We start from the raw sequence: 19301 nt of genomic DNA on the forward strand, positions 1-19301 counted from the left end.
ATATTATTTTTCTTCCTTTTCCCTTGATTGTTCATTCCTGGACAAAGAGCCATCCTGAGCTTATGCCTAAAATGTATCACTAGCTTATCGGTGATGCAGCCTGCTTAAGTTTAAATGTTATTATTTAGTAGCAATGATACAATGGGATATAGTTCAGTGCTAATACAAATACACAATCAATTATATTCTGCATGTCTTATTCCTTTTAAATGTGTAACAGAGCCAGCCAGATAAGATTACATAGGGCTTTGTTTTTATTCTTTTTTCATATGACCTGTTTCAAGTTAAGATTCCTTTGAATTATTAAATGCTTCCTTAAAGCATATTTTCAAACAACCTTTTAAAAGTTAATTATTGATGTAGTGACAAGCAAAAAAGTCTAAGAATTATAATTTTTTTCCTTGTCTTTGACAACAGTTGTCTGTTTGGTAAAATACAAAGGTAATACAAAGACAGAACACTGAATCCAGCTTTAAAGAAGAATTACAACAAATCTCTGTAACATGAGTTGGAAATGCTGTGTAGGTTTCTACAAGTGTTAAAGGAAAGAAGTTTAGATATAACCCTTTGAGCCTGGTTTAACTGCTTAACATAAGTGGATGAAAATGAAACTGCTTATATCTTGGTTTATTTTTAAGCAGTGTATTATCCAGAGCTTTAGGAATAGGATTGTCTTTCCTCCTTGAAGGTAATGTTATAATTTTCGGAGCTCCACAGAGAACAACAACAATATAGGAGTCTCTAATCTCCTGCTAAATCCAATTCCAGTCATCAGCAATGATAAGCAGAGATTTGGAGGCGTTTGACACTCCAAATCCTATTCTTTTGTAATTCTTTACTTTTTACAACATTTTCAACAGGCGTATATCAGATTTTTGGGAAGGATAATCAATAGGCATGATGTATAACTGAAATCAGTCTTCAAAGTGATCCCCTCTAGTAACCAGAAACAAAAGCTCAGCCTCCCTGCTGTGCAGGTATTTTGCTTAGAGCAGTAGGCAGCGGGGCATCACTAGGAAGCCAGTTACACTTCCCTGCTTCTCAGCATGGATCAGCAGGTGCCTTGGTGGAGGGATGAGCAGTACTGGGGCAGCTGAAACCCACTGCATTTGACAAAAATGCTTTTGTAGCAGGGAACTACCGGAGCAGAGAGGAAAGACAGTCCAGAGGTTAGAATTTCATAGAGACCATAGTTTACATTCCTATTTCATCACAGACTTTCTAGGTTTAAATGATATTGTGGAATTTATTAACTCCTTTGCTGTCACTGATCTTCACCTGGAACTTCTCTGCCTCAGAGAGCATTTGGGTGTCAGCAGACATGAAAGACCTTGAGATGCTTAGGTACAGTGACTGAAGGGCCACTCCTACTTGATCTAGTGTTCCAACTAACAGATTACACCTGCCTCAGCTGGTCAGATCCAGTGTGAGGGGGTTTTTGCACGTCTCCTGAATGTTGCACCCCAGCTGGAACACCCAGGAATTTCTGGCACAATATTAATATCAATCTGAACTGAGTTGAGTTTCATTAAAACAAACAGTTCCAGAACTTGTTCTAATGCATTTGTTCTAATGCATTTGCCTGTTTAAAAAGACATTTTAAAGACATGATGTTATGAATCAAGTGATCACATTTACAGTAAACGTGTTAGCCCATATCAAGTTATTTCAAGCTTGCCTTCTTAAGCTGCCTTCAGATATTTGTTAATACTCAAAAGGAAAAAGACCTGATGACTAATTGTGACAGCAGCAGTGATTAATCAAGGCAAGTAGCAGAAACTGCATATAATGATTATGGAATTACATTCAAAGCCAAGACATAGTGTCAGGAATGGCAATGGAACAACATACCTTTCCCATCAAGTCAGCAATTCTAGGTACTGGTTTTCCTTTTTGGTGGCGCACGGTTGCAGGACTCTGTCCATTCCAGTCTTCAAGTTCCTCAATGGTTTTCAGGTAAAGAAGAGCTTGCAGTCCAGTGCAGTAGTCCTCAATAACAGTGAAATCTTGATTTTGGATCGCACTGCACACCTAAAAAATGTAAGTCAGTTATCATCAACATCCTGGCAGAGAAGCACATGGAATTATCAAGCTCTTTGTACTCACTGATTATCAGATGACCCTTTCTACAACTCCACTGGGAAAGAACTGCAAGAATTGAGGATATTAGCTGTCTGCTTAATCCTATGTCACGATACCACCACTGTAGTTCAGGAAAAAAAGGGCTCAATGACACTAGTTATGGCCAGGTTGCCTAGTGGCAGCCCTTAGACCAGACCTGAAGACTGTTCAGAGGTAAGCCTGCAAGCCCAGCCCCAGGTGTGCCTTCCAGGGTGTTGATGCTGAGTGCATCAAGCACACTGGCAAACAAACCACCATCTCTGCTCAGACCTTTGCTTGCAGACACACATACAGTGGTATTCCCCAGCCTGCTCTGTTAAGGAAGCCCAGACATAACTAGTTAGGTCCCAATTAAGCAAATCACAGAGCCACGGACTTGCTGAGATTGGAAGGCATGTCTCGAGATTGTGTTGTCCAACCTCCCAGCTCTGAGGAGGGTCAGCTAGGGCAGGCTACCCAAGGCTGTATCTAGTCAGGATTTGAATATCCCCAAAGACAGAGACTATACCTCTCTGAGGAACTTGGTCCAGTATTCAGTCTCCCTTGCAGGTTTTTTCTTATATTTAAATGAAATTTCCTGTGTTCCAGTTTGTGCCCATTGCCTCTTGTCCTTTCCCTGGATACCCTCGAGATGAATCTGGATCCAATTGTAGTGTCTCAGCAAACAGCACCCATTAAGCTGACCTGTTAGTATGGGTGAGCACTGCCAAACACAGACCAGAACAGTGCCCTTCTGCTAATCACCATTTCCCATTCAGAGCTACTGGGAGGCCAGGACACTTTATTTTAGATACTTTAGAAACACAGAGAGCAATATAGCTTTATAAACTTTTAAAGCAGTGAACCCTGATCTACAAAACTACTGACAGCAGAGAATAGTCTGACTATTTACATGGATTCTTCTGGACCATTTTGTGGATATCAGCTCAGATTTAAACCCATAGAGATCTCCAACCAAACCGACAACTGAATAAAAAATCCCTGACTGTTCCCTGAATACCTTCTCATTAGCTAAACTCTAATCAGCCATCAGTGATGAGGTGCAGGGTTGATTGAGTACCATTAATTGTCAGTCTCCGGAAATGCTCTTAAATTCCATATGTGTCAGTGTTTTCAGCCTCTGATTCAGCTTTTATTATAAAAGCTGAAAAGAGTGCTCCTGATAATAACTTGACTTCCATGCACACATAGTGAACACAACAATGAAACAGTCAGCTATTTTAGAACATGAATGTGTGGACATGCACAAACATATCCAATATACCTTAGATCATAATTGACATCAACACTTGAAAAATAAGGAAATATATAATTGTTTTTCACATTTCAGAAATGACAATACAATTTGCAATCCTGAAGACAGGTACACACTGCATTGGGAAATACCATACACTACAGCTGTGCAAGAAAAAAATAAAGGCAAACTATAAAATAAGCACAATAACATTTTCTATGCAGTACATTTACATTACACAAAATCTTTCTCTGAAGAAACAGAGTGGGCATTAATTAGGTTTGTTATGACTTCCGCAGGCTTCAAGATTTTTTTTTCCCAATAGCAATTATAGAGAGCATCATAATAATTTCCCATACAGGTTATTTAACTGCAAAATTTAACTGACGCTTATTTAAACCTTTTCGTTCACCAAGGAATTCTTTAGTTTTTTTGTGCATGGGTAACACTTCTATTAGCTATGCTTATAAACACTGAAACTATAAAAAATACAGTTAAAAGCCATGTCATGTCACTTGAAACAAGTTCAGACACTGTTGTCAAAATCCTGAAATATTTTGACAGGATGTATACACATGAGATACACTGGAGGATACCTGTAATAACCTTATAAATAAAGAGGCTTTTAGTTTTCCATCTTGTGGTGCAGTGTTATGAACCGCAATAATATAAAAATGTGCAGAAGATAATATCACACTAAGAGCTAACATTTGATCCCTGTGAGTCTGTGTGCAGTGCACTGTTTGCCTTCCCTGGAAAGCCAAATGAGGTCCGGAACTGAAGGTAAAATGCAACTTTTAAGAAAAATGTAAACCTCTGCACTAAAGAAAAATGTTATTTGAAATGGAAGGACTTCAAACAAACAAGTGGTTTCAAATGATCCTCCTCTTCTATAGAATTGTGACTATGGTGCCCAATGGCTTACATAATTAGCCAAAGACATGCCTTTCACTTAGTTCACTGTGACAAAAGCAAGTGCTTATGTTTATGGGCCTTTCCTAGAACTAGAGAGATTCAAAGATTAAAACATACAAAACCAACAGAAATAGTTTTGCCATGTTTTTGGCAAATTCCAAAATTCTGAGCTTCAAAATTTCTCAGATGGTGAGATTTGTATTTTAGGCTTACAATATCTTCCATGAATCAATGTAGAAGCCTTTGCTGCATTTTAAAAAGTGATGAACAAAATGAAGATAAAAGGTCACCCTGACCCATCAGCCATGACAATTTCTACACCACAGAGAGAGGTTTTTAGCATCATACCTGGCTGCCTCTGAATCACCAGTTTAAATGACACTGTGCCCTCTTTTCAGCACAAGAGAAGTGGCAGGGCAATAGACCAGGTGAGACTCAAACTCACGCATCTGGAAAAATTGCAGCAGAACTGAACCAACCGATCTCCACACATCATTAATGCCCCGCTCTGCTCCCACTGCTTGCACTGGGAACAGGCTTCCCCTCCCTTGCAAAGCTAAATGCTGAGCCTGAGCCCTCTCTTCTGCTGCACAGCTATGGCTGTATTTAAAATGGAACTACCTTTTGGTTGCTACCACCTCTCATGTAATGTCTTATCAAACCACCTCAAGAGGAGATAAAGGCAAGAAGTGCTGTGTAACTGCTGCTGTTCGTGCCTTGTACACATGAAACTGAGCTGCAGCCAGCTCTGCCGGCTCAGCCCCTCTCCTCAGCATCATGCTTTACCAACCAAGCACAGCAAAATGTGCTTCCCTTTAGACCCTGAAGCAAAAACCTAACAGAACTGCAACTTCACAGCTGAGAATACACACCTGGTCATGCTGTATCAGAGCAGTGGTCTGTATGCCGTGGCCAACAGAAGCCACTTATGGACAAGTATAAGAAACAGAGTGGGTCTGGATCAGTTGCTTGTGTGGTTTATCAGCCCAGGTTCTGGCAAGCAGTAGCACTGGAACATCACATAGCAGAGATGGCACCTGTTTAATATCCCTTAATCCTAAATAATCCAAGTGGATCTGTTTAATGAGTAAATTAACATTAAGCTATTCACTGACCCAGCCTCTCACCCGAAACATTTAGGTAGAAAGTATCTTTCTTCTGTGAAAAATGAGACACTGGCCCTTTGAGCATCCTTTGGGACAGAGTGAGGTCCAGGTCACAATGAAGCTGGCAGCTGCTCTGCTCACAAGTGCTGTCCTACTGTCTTGCTTCTGTTGGTCTCTAGCTTTGGACTTGAACTTGGACTAGAAGAGGAAGATGCTACATTTTTCCTGTTTAGAAACCTGTATTATTCATATTGCGCTAATATACAGGGAGATAGTTTTGCACGAGCTTGGTTTCACTCCATTGCCTGGCTCTGTCCTCATAGTAGAACTGCTACAATTTAATTTTTAACATTGGATCTCCTTTCCTTTCTCCCAGACCCAGACTCCAATGATTGCCCCTTATGTCCCAAAGGAGACGAGCAGGCCAACATGCTATGTATGATCAACTACACTGTGCTCTCAGCATTCTGAAATCTAAAACTGCACAGTGTAAGTTGCAACTGTAGGTTACAATTCTAATCTATACAGACATGTCTGAGATACTAAAAGACACAATGCCTGCTTTGCTGTTGGTAAATCAAACATACACCAAACGATCTCATTGGGGAATGGGGATGTGAAATAATCACAGGCTAAGGCTCTAAGCAAAACTGCTCTGCAAAATGCAATGATGGGAGAAGAATGCAAAGGTCCCTGCTGATGTCTTGCATAAGAAATGACCTGTCTGCTCTATTACTAAATTATCATAAAAACTGAGTCTTTGTCATAGGATCTAGAGACATTACAAGTCTTACTTGAGGAACTGGAGTAAATTGTCACAGATTATTATTGTGTAAAAAAATTTTTACAGGTTATGTGATTGTCATTAATCATTCACATGAATCTGAAACTTTTAATTTACATATTTTTGAAGAAAAAATTCATTACTGGTGACAAGTACTACCATATCAGTCATAAAACATTGTAAATGCCTTTGCTTTTAGCAGAATCATTACACAACAAAGAGATGCCAATTTCCAAAGTGTTTACTGAGGTAAATCCCCTGCACTGTTTACTGAGAGCACTGTCTGTGTAAGACCATTCAGTTTTGTCTATAGTCTACGTTTCTAGAAGCAATGGGAAAAATACCCAGACATTACATTTTATTTCTGTTTCACTCTCTACAAAAATGGATGTAGTTCTAGTAGACACTTCGGCATATCCTGGGAGACTGTGTGGAAGACCTGTGCCAACCACGCAGAAGCTGGACAAAGTGTCTGAGGCATTTCCAGACAAATCATTCCATAAAGAAATTCCTATTCAGTGCTGTCCTTACATTTTCCCACTGGCAGATGTTGCAGAGGAGAAAATATTTACTGTAACACTAGAAGAGGAAACAATGAAGTCCTCTTCAGGCATTAGTCTGTCCACTCTCTCTTACCCCATGACATTCAGTTTTTGCATAAACTCATTATTATACATTGAAATCCCAGCTGGATAGGTGATGGTGGGGAATATGGTGCCAAAAATGAACCCCAGCCCATCTATTCCATCAATAGCTGGGATTTCAGCAGAGGCCGCAGATGAGATGCAGATCTAGACACATTTGTGGTAGCTTTTTCCTATACTACTTTCACCTAACAGGAGGTATTGTGAATAATCTCACATACTGCAAGTTCACTGCAAAAGACTGGAGCAGGTCAGAGAAGCTGACCTGTTCAATAATGTGCTGTTTTGCAAAAAGTGTAAGTATTCTTGGTGTGACAAGAACTGTGAGAACAAGAATCTTGTAATGTCTGGCAGCAGTTGTTCTCCAATTTGAAATTGTTTCAAAGCACTATCAGAACCCTTGGCAAATGAGGAATTTGTTCTGGAAGACAATAGCTTGGAGAAAATTTTGATTTGTACACCCCTCTGAAATATATATATATCTATCTCTTCAGAATATGGGTACAAAATAATTGTCACTTCTATGAAAACAGAAGTAACAGTAAGGAGGCAGATGGGTGGCAGTGATACAGTCTAGAAGTAAGACGATTGATGGGTATATATTTGTATATACAAACGCAAATCACAAAGCTTGACTGTTCTACCATATTAGTTTCCATTTGTTGTAACTGTACATCATCAAAGCAGTGATGTCTCTGTATATTGCATTTAGTGGTAATGTAATGGACTACCAAAAAAAAAAAAAATCAAAGTGAGAGTTTCTAAGTAGATTCCTGGCAATTGAGACAGCAGGCTCTTTCATCTGTGCTGTAACTGTGGCAGTGCATTGATTTAAACTCCTTCTGAGATCTCAAATGCTTTTATATTCTTAGGTCTCACTGGCTGCTTTGTTTTTCCCTTTTTTCCCTTCAAATGATAAAATTCTAGCATTTAGCAGAATGCCATCTTATTTCCCCAGAAGATGGAGACTTATTTCAGCTTTGGTTCTAAATTGCATAGGATCTGTAAATAAAATAGCTCTCAAAAAGTCATCCGATTAGGAAATTGGCCTTTGACTTCAAAATTTCTAATATTGTTACCATAGCAAGGGGATAAAGAACTATTATTCCTCTGAGACAACTGTGAGAGGTTTTACAATGCATTAACAATTTTGCTTTTCCATGAATTTGGTTGACTCCTTTTGAAATATTTTTACTGATATGCGCAAATGATAAGCAAAAGGTTTACTGTTTTTATATTATATTTTCAATTTTAACATTAATAATCTTTTTATAGAAGCTTTCTTTTTCTATTAAAAATTCTTCCTGATAAGTATTGAAGATATAAATTCATCTTCCTCTTGGAGAAACATTTATGAATGCCTGAGCTGTTATTTAATGTATAGTTGAAGCTACTGCTTTCTTGATTAGTGTCTATTGATTAAGATTCTGTTGAAAAAAGACTGAAGCTGTGAATGAATGCAAGATGCTTCAGGAATAATTCTATTTGTGCCCACCTGGGTATCCATATGAATTGGCAACCTTAAGAAGATTAATTCTGTTGTAGTGGGCAAGAGCATTATGATAATCTGGGTAAGGCATACATACAATTTAAAATTTATTCTCAAAAGCAACTAGCAAAAATTGACCCAACTAAAGAAAGATCTTTCTGGTCCATGCAATCTATATGCCTATGGAAATGAAAATATATGTTTTCTAGCTTCTGTACAGTAATTTAGACGTGCCCAGATCTTCAAAGTAAAAAGCAGCAAACACTGCACTGGTTGTCTGACACAGTACTCATAATAATGTGGCAAGAACTGCAATGTGAGAACACACAGACAAATAAAATCTCCTCTGAGAGGGGTTTCTATACTTACAATCTTCAGGATACCAATGTCTATGGAAAGGCTGTCTGTATAACCATGGTTCCTCTTCCTCATATCTTGGTGAACACCAGTACATTAAATGTGTAGCCTAAATTATCCTTTCTATCAGCAATTATTACTTCTGCTAGAGGGCTGTAGGATTAAGAACATTAGGGAATTGGATTATCAGACAATGTGGTGCACTCTCTGGGAAAAAAACCCCAAGATTCTTTGTTTCAAAGAACAAATTTGTAAGTAAGAGAAAGCTTCGAAAATATTGATACAATACAGATGGAATGATTTGATTCACTCACATTAGCTGCTTAAATGACTCTAGAGATATAGGTTAGCAGATGGGATGTTACTTAACAAGTCTACAGATACTGGATCAAGATGCAAAACTGAATTGGATGATAGATGATAGCCTTTTTAAAACATTAGAACTGAACTAATATATATGAACTAATGAACTACTACTGGTTCCAGAGTCTAGTATAGCTTTCAGAAAGCAGTTTGAAGGATTCAAACATTACACCTATGAATTGTCTGAATTATGGGAAAAAAACCCCACCTACTATTTTTTTACTAAGTCCTAGACTTGAAGTCCTAATGAGCTGAGGGCTTACTAGTGACACTCAGAGAGGTAACACACAGAAGAAAAATTTAAAGATACTAATAACCCCAGGGTCTGAAAAGCAGGCAACCATTCACAGAGGGCTTAAGAAATCTGCATTACAAAAAAAAAAAAAAAGAAAAGAAAAGAAAAAGAAAAACCCCCACAACTGGATGGTCCAGTGCCATGTGGGTATCAGTAAGTCAGTGAAGTAGTTCAGATATTTTGTTATACCTCAAGAGTGTTCATCAGACAAGCTTGAGATAAATTGTCATTCTAATTGAAAGTATAGGCTAATGCCAGTAAATCACAGAGCTTAAAATGAGTTAAAAGGAGAAAGACAGCAAGAAGAGCCACATCTGCTGAAGCCACAACAGTCTCCTGAGACAGGCTGTATTGAGAAGCTTCCCCAGCACCAAGGGGATGATTACTCTTCCTGGCACAGAGACCCTGAAGTACCTGATTTTGGGGACTGCAAGAGTAGATCTTGTTCATGTACTGTACTCCAGCAACCCTGGGCAGTTGTGAGTGGCCAGTGATGAAGGAGGAGAAAAAAGTCGAGAATCCATTACCCACTTATGAGGGCACAGCAGGAGATAAGAGCACTAGAAGGGATCCTTTAGGAATGTTATCCGATGCATTAATTCCTAGCCTACTCAAATCTATTTTTCCTCCCCTTAAGTTCTCCACTGCCAATTAATGTATCTTTGATCTAAATAGCTAAACTGGGTGTTTGGGAGTGGGAAACTGGTTCTTATCAAGGGACCCTGAACGATGCAATTTTGTATCCCATGTCTTTGACAGGCAAAATGCAGAATAAATCAAGAATTTTCAGAAGGTTCCCTGAGGTAATTGTGGGTTTTTTTCACTGTCAACCACCCCTAGAGGAATGGTTATATTTCCTTATCTCACTAAGCATTCTGTCAGTTCTTGGAACTACAAAGTGGACCTTTATGCAGTAGGTGGGCACACACACCAATAAAAATGCTGATCGCGATCATCTTTCCTAAGAAAACAAATATGATTCCACATGCCTTGAGCATTGAGAAGTGTGGGAAACAGCTTCATAATCAGCCATCTCTAGCAAATTGTATCATTGTACTGCAGATCTACAAAATGAAAGATAGCTTTGAAAGCAGATGAACTAACTCCCCTGTGTAAACAGTCCAATCACATAGAGAGGCTCTACAACTATCTTTAAATATATGTTGAATATCACTTAATATTTCATTTATTAACACCCAAAGGTCTTGCTCTCTCTAGTAAGTACTGTTGTGGAAAACGAAATCCTTCAGCTCTCCTAGTGGTTCTGCAGCTGCTGGTACAGCATCACCAGCTGTGTCAGGTAGATGTAGATTTACTTGACCCAATTCCATGAGTCATATCCTCCAGCTCCAAAGAAATTTCTAAAGCAGGTACCAGTTAAGTCACTCTGATCTGGTGGTTTGATGATAAAAGTCATCAAATAACATTATACAGAAATTAGCAGTGGTTTTAAGATTTTGTTTTCTGAGAGCTAGCCAACAGGAACACCATCATCTCTGGAATGGAGTTGGTCTGTTATCCCATTTTTGGAAAGGTGTATTTGTCAGAAGTGAGTGGTGCTCTAGGGAAGCATGCTTTTCAGAAAAGAATGGTGTTCTGAAAAATGTGTGGAAAAGAGTTCCAGAATTACCAATATGTGCTGTTTGACAACATGGAATGCAATGGCTCCATTTAACTAGAAAATGTCTATTTTGCAATCCAAGTTAATTGGAATGAAAAGGTCAAAAGTAAAATATGTTGTGAAAAGACTGAAACAGAGATTTGATTCACCCAAATAATATATTTTTTCTTTAAATGTGCTAATTCCACACATTTTTAGAATTCTGATTATCAGTTTAAACTGGAAAACTTTTCCATGCTTAGACTTCCCTCTGACAGAATAACTATTTCCTCATCACTGGCAATAGTCAGGTTCATTAATACATAATGGATCCAGGGCAGACCTTCAGTGTTCATCCCAGGACACTCTGAATCAGACACAGTAGGGACCTGAACCCAGATCTATTTTGATTAAATTAAATTTGTCAATGAAAAACAGTTTTCTCAAAGAAATTTTCAAAAAATTCTAATGAGAACCAGCTAACGAGGGATATTCTCCTGTGACCAGGATTTTCAAAGCTGCAGACCTCTCAAAATCAAATGGAAAAGAAATTTTTCCATTCTGGAACCTCAGTTCAGTCCTGCAATGATTAACCCCTCATCCTGGTGAGTCTTTCCCTCTAGTACTCTCACATTTTATTTCAGCTAAAATTACTTTCATCCTTTATCAGCTTGCCTGTAAGAATTTGTGCAGCAGCTGCTGTGTCCATTGAAGAGTGAGATTCATGTGAATAAAATAGTTCTGACCCTCTGAGTCCTTCGTGTCTGAGATAAAAACCCACTTCCACATCTCCTTAGGGATTGTTTTACCTATCTCTGTGCAAATAACAAATATCATCAAGAAAAGCAGCAACACAACTCGGGATACTGAAGGAAGTTAAACTCTTTGTAAAACATACTGCCAGCTTCCAAAATGCCAGCTTCAGAAAAATGCTTTCTCTGTTTATTTCTTCTATTCTAATTGCACGGATAAAAGGACCCCTCATCAGCCAGATCAAACTGTGTCAGGGGGCTTTTGCTGTAGCTGGAAAAAAACTTCAAAAAGGTGTCAGGGCTCATATTCCCACATTGCTCCCTCCTTCCTGGGCAGAAAAAACACTTTTCTACCACTGGGAAAACCAACAGATCAGTGACCAAACTGCAGCTAGTCCAGCACCAAGCCCAAACTGAGCTGCCTAGCAGTGCACTCCTGCACCAGTGCAGGCTCCAGGACCATGCCTTCCCTTAGCACAGCGTCCTCCACTGCTTACTCTCCCTCTCTTCCTTTCACTGCTAGGTACTGTCTCTGACTGAAAGATCAACAGAGCTGCTATGATACAAAAAGGAAAATTTCTTACACATATGTTTTCTTTGTGTGACCAATAATGTTTCCAAGAAAAACTTTTCTGATGGCAGAGCTTTGCAATTCTGAATGTTTTACATTTTCCCTTTTTGGAAAACAAGTCCCCTACAGTTACAATAAATATAACATTAAAAAAAAAAAACAAAACAACAAAACCAAATCAAAACCACAAACAAACAAAAAAACCCCCAACAAAACAAAACCCACAGGAATTTCCCTAAGTAATTACTGGAGATGGCAGAAAGGAAAAAAGAAATAGCATTTTTCACTGTGCTTATCTTTTGTTCTATTTTTTTTCAATATCCAACAAGGAGCTGGGTATGCTTTCAGATTCAATTTCAAGTCACCTCCACACTGGTACACAAGGGAAACTCTGTCTACAAGAGAGAGCTTCATGTCTGGAAGCAACCTGAGCTGAGTAAAACAACTTGTCTACAATTTCATCAACAATTAACCAAGCCTCTTGTGAAGAGTCATCTCCATGTACTCACTCAATGCCAATTCACACCATGTGCTTTTATCTTCATGAAGGACAGCTTTGTGAATGTTCATATAAGATAGTGGCAGCATAAATCCACATCAGTAGTGTGAATCCACATGAAAAATAGGTACAGCAGTACCGGGTTTTGGAAAGACAAGCAATACTGTGGATCCTTGGGAAAGATGTAGAAAACATGTTGCCAAAGCAACTATTCTTGACGTCGCCTCAATGGTTAAAGTCCCTCTGTCACCCATGGAGGCAATGTAGACACCTCGGCAGAGGGAGAAAGAGAAACACACCCAGTGTCCCCAGGACAACAAATCCCCTGTGGAGGCTGGGAGTGACTGGTATAGGACAGCATTTGAGCTGATGCTCAATTAAGACCTCATTGTTAGTAAATAATTATTACCATGCAGTGATAGTTAAACCTACCTTGCATGAGAATTCATTACGAGAATGACAAATAGCAATTGTTAAAGAATGAGCTTTAATTCGTTCTTACAAATGTATGAAATAACAATCCTATCTATGCAGACTTCATTTACTAGCTGGTGAAATGAGCAGAAAGAAAGGAAATCTAACAGATAAATCCCCTAAGCAGCTCCAAATAAAATGTAAAATTAATGCAGAATTGTATAAAATAAAAGACATTATTAGTGTTTAGTCTGTAACTTTTCAATTTGATTTGAATATTGTAACTTTTCATTAAAAATGGCAAGATGATATAAGTAAAAATCAATAATGAAAACCTGTTCTAATTTGACCTTTTTTACAACCATAACAAAAAAACTTTCTAAATTGTTTTTGTTTAACAAATTCTGATTTCCAGTAAAAGGAATTCTCATAGAAAATTTTCATCAATTAGTAATTTTCCCCCCAATCATCTGTAATGGAGCAAGTGTGGCAGTCTTCTAATTACTTTTTTTTTATTAGCAAAGACAGAGAGTTGAGAACAGGTTGAGTTTCTGTAATTAGCACTGGGCTAGTTAAAAACCCAGAAAATAATGAAATGTTTTCACAAGTGAATGCTTGAGTATGTCTGTCCCAACTCTTTTCTCTCTTTCACATTCATTTTTCTTTGGATTTCATGTAGACATGTTCAAACAGCACTTTGTTCCCTCTTTTGTTTCTGCATGTACTGCAAATTTCAGCTCTACAGAGAAGGGCCACTCCATTCAGTGCTGCATCCATTGAAGACTTTTTTCAGTGCGCTGCTCTGTGAGCAGCAGAGCTAATGATACCTGGCTTCCAGCAGCTCTGTGTCTCCTGGTTGGGTTCTCTGACGTCTAATAAGGTGTGACTGCCAATTAAAGCCTTTCCTGTGGCTGACACAGTCCTAACAGCGCTGTCCCATGTGGATTCTCAGAGGTCTAATAAAGGTGAGCTCATAGTGTGCTTGTGCTTACAGTGAAGGAATGCAGTTACGCTCTCTCCTCTGCCTGACTTTTTTGTTTTCTCAAAACTTGTTAGAGCAAAATACTTTCTATCTTCTGGCAAATTTCAGTGAAAATGGCCACAAAGCTCAAATGTGACCAAGGCACTCAAATGGATGTACAAACATACATCGAGTTTCTTTGGGAATACGGTCTAAAAACTACTATTCGTACAGGAAACTACACTTATCTCAATCAAAGGACTTATATCTGAAAAGTAGGTTTGCCTTAAGTGGCCTCTTTTTTTCCTTAAAACTGTTGGTGAGTGTAAAGAGTCATCCCTTGAATCTTTTCTGGTATCATTTTGATGGCCTGTTACTGCATCCAGCAACTTATTCTTCACTCATCATTTTAAATGGTGATAGAAGAATTAGCTGCAGCACCTTAACTTCTCTGTGCCATGAACAGCTTTGTACAGAAAGCTTTTGTTCTTCTACCTCTTGAGCCATAACCCATGTCAGAAACTTCACAGTGTCCTTCTGGTGCCAAAGTGTCCCTGTTCTTGGGCTTGTCCGCCCTTGGAGCCCCTCTCTGCCTGGCACAGAGCAAAGTCTTTGAAAGTCCAGGCAGGAGAAGCATAGCCTTGCTCTGCCACACCAATGGCATCCTGTCGTTGTTTAAGACTTGCAGCAATACACCTGACCTCGTTCTCCTCATATAGAGCTGAGATGGGACTCAAGGAAAGACTGAGTTCTCCCTCTGCATTCAAAATCACAGCTATTCATTGCAACACAAAATATTTTTTTCCCAGTTGTTATCAGTATAAACTTAACCTGGAATTTTAAAACATAGGGCCAGCTCCATCACTGACCTGCTCTTTACTCCCATTATTAGAATCTCTTTTAGTTCTTCACTATTCATACCATTAAATGGCATAAAAAAACAATTCCTGGATGAGAATTTTTTTGCCTTATCTATTTCTCACTAAACTCAGATATCAGAGTCTTCACTGACTTCAACAGACACTGAGACAGGCTTAAAAGAACAGTAATTAAGTGCATGGAGAACCAGCTTCTACTTTGCAGTTCTGTAGCCATAAAAAAAGTATAGACAAATTGCATCAGGGTCCTAATGAAAGTTAAAAATAAAGGGAGGGGAAAACATGATAAATGATTACAGCAAACATCTACTACATGAATTTTTGCAGGTTTTGTTTGTTTGTTTGGGTTTTTTGTTTCTTTTTAAGTTTGAGAGGGAGAGAATGGTAGCATCTAAACATTAAGACAAGACATAGTGCTCATGAAAAGGTTTTTTTTTCCCCCTGTTGTTTCACACTGACTATATTTTCAGAGCCTTACTTTTATTTTCTGATAGCCAGGGCATTTTATACCATGTAGAAGAGTTCCTTACAGGATTTCATATTTGCACAAATACAATAACAACGCTCTCTCATAGATCAAGTCCCACTATTTTGTGATAGAAAAGCCTGTTTATTCACACACAAAGGGCCATCCTGCTGCTATAAAAATCTCTCTGCTAAATGCTTCAGTAAAAAGATTGCTGAAGAAAAAATAATAATCAAACTGTATTGAATCCATTGAGACTCTGGCTCCAAAGAGGTACCAAGAGGGCTTCTCAAAAATGTTAAAAAACCCACAAGCTGTCTCATAAAAACAACTGTGTTCTGTGCTGGAGGGAGAGTTCATCTTAGAGAGGCAAAACGCCAGTGCTGTTGCTTTGCTATCATGGGCTGCCATACTTCCAGAATGGTTTTGTTCTTCCTCAGATCCCTGAGGTCTCACACACAGCTGATGTCGAGCAGGAGAGAAGGGTATGGGACAGATCCAGCTTCATGGCAGCTCTGCTGCTGAGGTAGGATACATTTCCATCTGCTTTCCTTGCCTGAGAGATCAGGAGGGTCATGGTGCAAGGCCCAGAGGCAGCAGGTGCATGTGGGCTGAATACAACATGGTGAGGACAAGAGCACAGCACCCATAGGAGCAGAACTGCAAGGCACCACGTCCCATCCAGGATAAGTGGGAGATTAAGATGGATGAAGGTGGGTCTGAAACACAGACCAGGGCAAAGCTACAGGCTGCCCTGCTGGGAAGCAGCATTATATAGGTGGATTTTAAATTGCTGCTGTGTAGAAAGCCTTACAGACCTTACAGACACCCATGTCTGCAACAGCGGACAAGTGTGACCTCCGTACTTCATGAGAAAAGAAATTTCTTTGAAAAGGTACCCAGATTCTTTACATGACAATGACCAATGTTCCAGACTAACAAAAGTATTCCATACCACCATATAATGCTAAAAGGCTCCATCATGAAACAACTATACTTCAGAAAGTACCCCTCTGTTCTACCTTTTTTTTGTTACATCTGCTAGAAATAATGACTACAGAATCTCTTTCAACAAAAGGTCATTTATGTCAATGGACAGAACACAGAGGATCAGATCACCTGCTGTAATTGCAAATTAATGCTCTACTGCTAATGCATTAACTACACAATATTGATCTACAATTGAATCATACAGGCTACTGTGAAGTGATTTTTACTTTAATATTTTTACGCTTTTATTGCTTTTTCCATAACACATTTTCTCTTTCTGCTGGAATTTCTTATAATTGTTTCCCATTTTAATTTCCTGCAGCAAGATGACTTTAAAAAAAGGTATGTCTCTTCCAAAGCCTTGCAAAAATCTAACAAACCATCAATGTGCCATGGTAAATCACAGACATGATGAAAAAAATGAAAAAAAATTCCAATATACATCTTATTTTGATACATTTAGGCTTTTAAAAACGTTTACTTAAATTAAAAATAAAATACTTCAGCCTCACTGTAAGCCCGTAGTAATGAACTGTACCTCAGGTCATTAGAAAGATGCAGCTAGACATTTCTGGGGCTTTTGCTATGGAGTGAGTGCAGGATTATCTCCATAAATAAAATTGTTATTATTTTTTAATTTAGTATCTGTACTGAAAAAGGAGTGGTGAATTCAGGTATTTTAAAAAAAGTATAGTGCTATGGAATCAGCTGAAGAAGGATTGAAATGTTTCATCATTTGTAATGAGAAATTAAAAAACAAACGGGCTCTTTTTGCAACATGTCAGAAGTCCATACAGGGGAAGAATGCTCTGTTAAATTGCTGTACGAAATTTTAATCCCAGCTACTTCTGACTACAACGATTCAGGTTTTTTTCTATACCTGCTGCAAACTTCCTTATACACAAGCCTTTCACGAATAACAGTGCTAAGATGTTGCCCTCCATCTTCTAAAGGAGGGGATAGAACATATTTTGAATACTGAAACTCTCTCCCCAAACCATTTTCTATTATATCTGCTTAACAGCACTTGAGGTGGTTATGGCATATAGCAAAATATGGCTTACCACCTGTCTCCTGACTTGCATTCCTATGTACAATGGTTTTGTAAATGGAAAATAAATCCCCATGTTTTAAAAATAAAAGCAATTGGAATTGGAAAAAATAATGGAGAACTGATTGTAGGTCAAATAGCTGCAGAGGAAAATCTGATCTTGCTTTTAATGGAAGAACATTTATTATTCATAAACCTTTCCTCTAACAGATATGCCATACTGCAATTAAATCAACTCACACAAAGCCTTCTTATTATCCTAGCCCATGAATGTCACCCTCTCATGGCAGAGAAGACACGGGTCTCTTGTCGAGCCACAGTGAAGGGAAGCCCAGTGGCCAAGCAAGTTCTGCTCTCCCAGGCTCTCTAGCTGGGCTTCACGGATGGATCAATATGGTCTGTGCTACTTAGCAGTTAGTAGGAGACTGTGTTTAATACTGAATTATCTGACATTCCCTACCCTTTTAAAATGCTGCTAATGAGGAATTCTGTGTGCCTCTGGATCCGTCGTAAAGTGTGTCCTTGTGGTTTTGGAAACACGAAGTCAGATCACATAATGCGCAGTATTATGTCAAAGTGTCTAATCAGAACCAAACAGTGACAGCAACAGTGTCCAAAGCAGATACCTGGGATCAAGCTATGGGACACATACATAATTCCTCCAGTAGAGTCCGAGCTTTTAACTACTTAACTCAGGGACTTGCTATGCAGTGAATCTTAATTAGTGAATCATTCAGTAGATCCCTTTATTTGATGCTATCTACAAATTCTGTACTTGCTCTGTATTTTGGTACTGAGAAAGCAGAAGTGAACTGTCAAAGCTGTAAGCAACAGAGGTTGTGACTGTTGAAGAAACAACCTGGGCATTTGATACCAAGGATATGTGAGAGAGATTGGGATTCAGGAAAGGATATATTACCTGGCTATTTGTATGACTTTGTTAAGAAGAAAAACAATGGTAATGATTCTCATAATCCTAAAGAGGTTACAAAGATGACCTGTGAAGATGAGGCTGTCTTCTTCCCTCTATCACAATGTATCTTGTCTGAGAAGCAAATAAAAGTTTCAGTGTAATTACAGTTAAGTGTATTTCTTCTAAGATTGGCTATAGAGATTACACATTTCCTTTTCCCTTCCATTTGTCCTTCTCAACATAAGGGAAAGACTTAGGGCCTGTACTCACAATCTTGTAGGAAGTTTACTAAAGGCTTATTCTAAAATAAATGCAATTGAACTAGTTCAGACCCTTACCTACACAGCCACTTTAGAATCCATTTATCTGAGATTAGTTTAAATGACTTCTCTAGTGAAACAGAAAGAAGCCACTCAAACTGAGGATACTTCTGATCCTAAGGATTTTAAAATCAGTTCTACAGATGATTTACGTTAAACTCGTGAAATCTAGGGACAAGAAAAGAGTTTTTTCACCATCTCGGAGAAAATCTGTTGAAAAGAGAAATTGTTCTGTAAAGACTAAAAGATCAGTATAGATCCAAGTAATTTCTGTAAGCCAGTTTCAGAGAATTTGATTGATTTAAAAAGAAAACAAGAATTAATGCTTTGTAAATCAAATATTCTTTCTCTTGGGCACTGACTGGGATGTCTGCATTAAATTATATTTCAGCATTTCCCATTACCATTGGTGCAAATCGAAAAGACATAATAAAAAATAAACAGCTATACAGTCTATATAAAGAAAAAGTGTGTGACATTAAAAACCTTTAGTTTTAGTCATTCAGAAAAAGATACAACAGATGTAAAACAGAAAAGCATTCCACTTGGTGTAGTTCAGATCATGTAACATTGTTACA

General features: G+C 38.4%; 1 protein-coding gene across 1 annotated transcript in view; it reads right to left on the reverse strand.

Annotated features, from left to right (window-relative positions):
• DPYD (dihydropyrimidine dehydrogenase) overlaps positions 1–19301 on the reverse strand; it is a 338464-nt gene that overhangs the window by 44181 nt on the left and 274982 nt on the right. The window contains 1 exon segment of the mRNA XM_032695866.1: positions 1852–2031. Within this exon segment, the coding sequence (XP_032551757.1) occupies positions 1852–2031 (180 nt within the window).

Source organism: Chiroxiphia lanceolata, chromosome 9 (assembly GCF_009829145.1).
Source record: "Chiroxiphia lanceolata isolate bChiLan1 chromosome 9, bChiLan1.pri, whole genome shotgun sequence".
Lineage (NCBI taxonomy): Eukaryota > Metazoa > Chordata > Aves > Passeriformes > Pipridae > Chiroxiphia > Chiroxiphia lanceolata.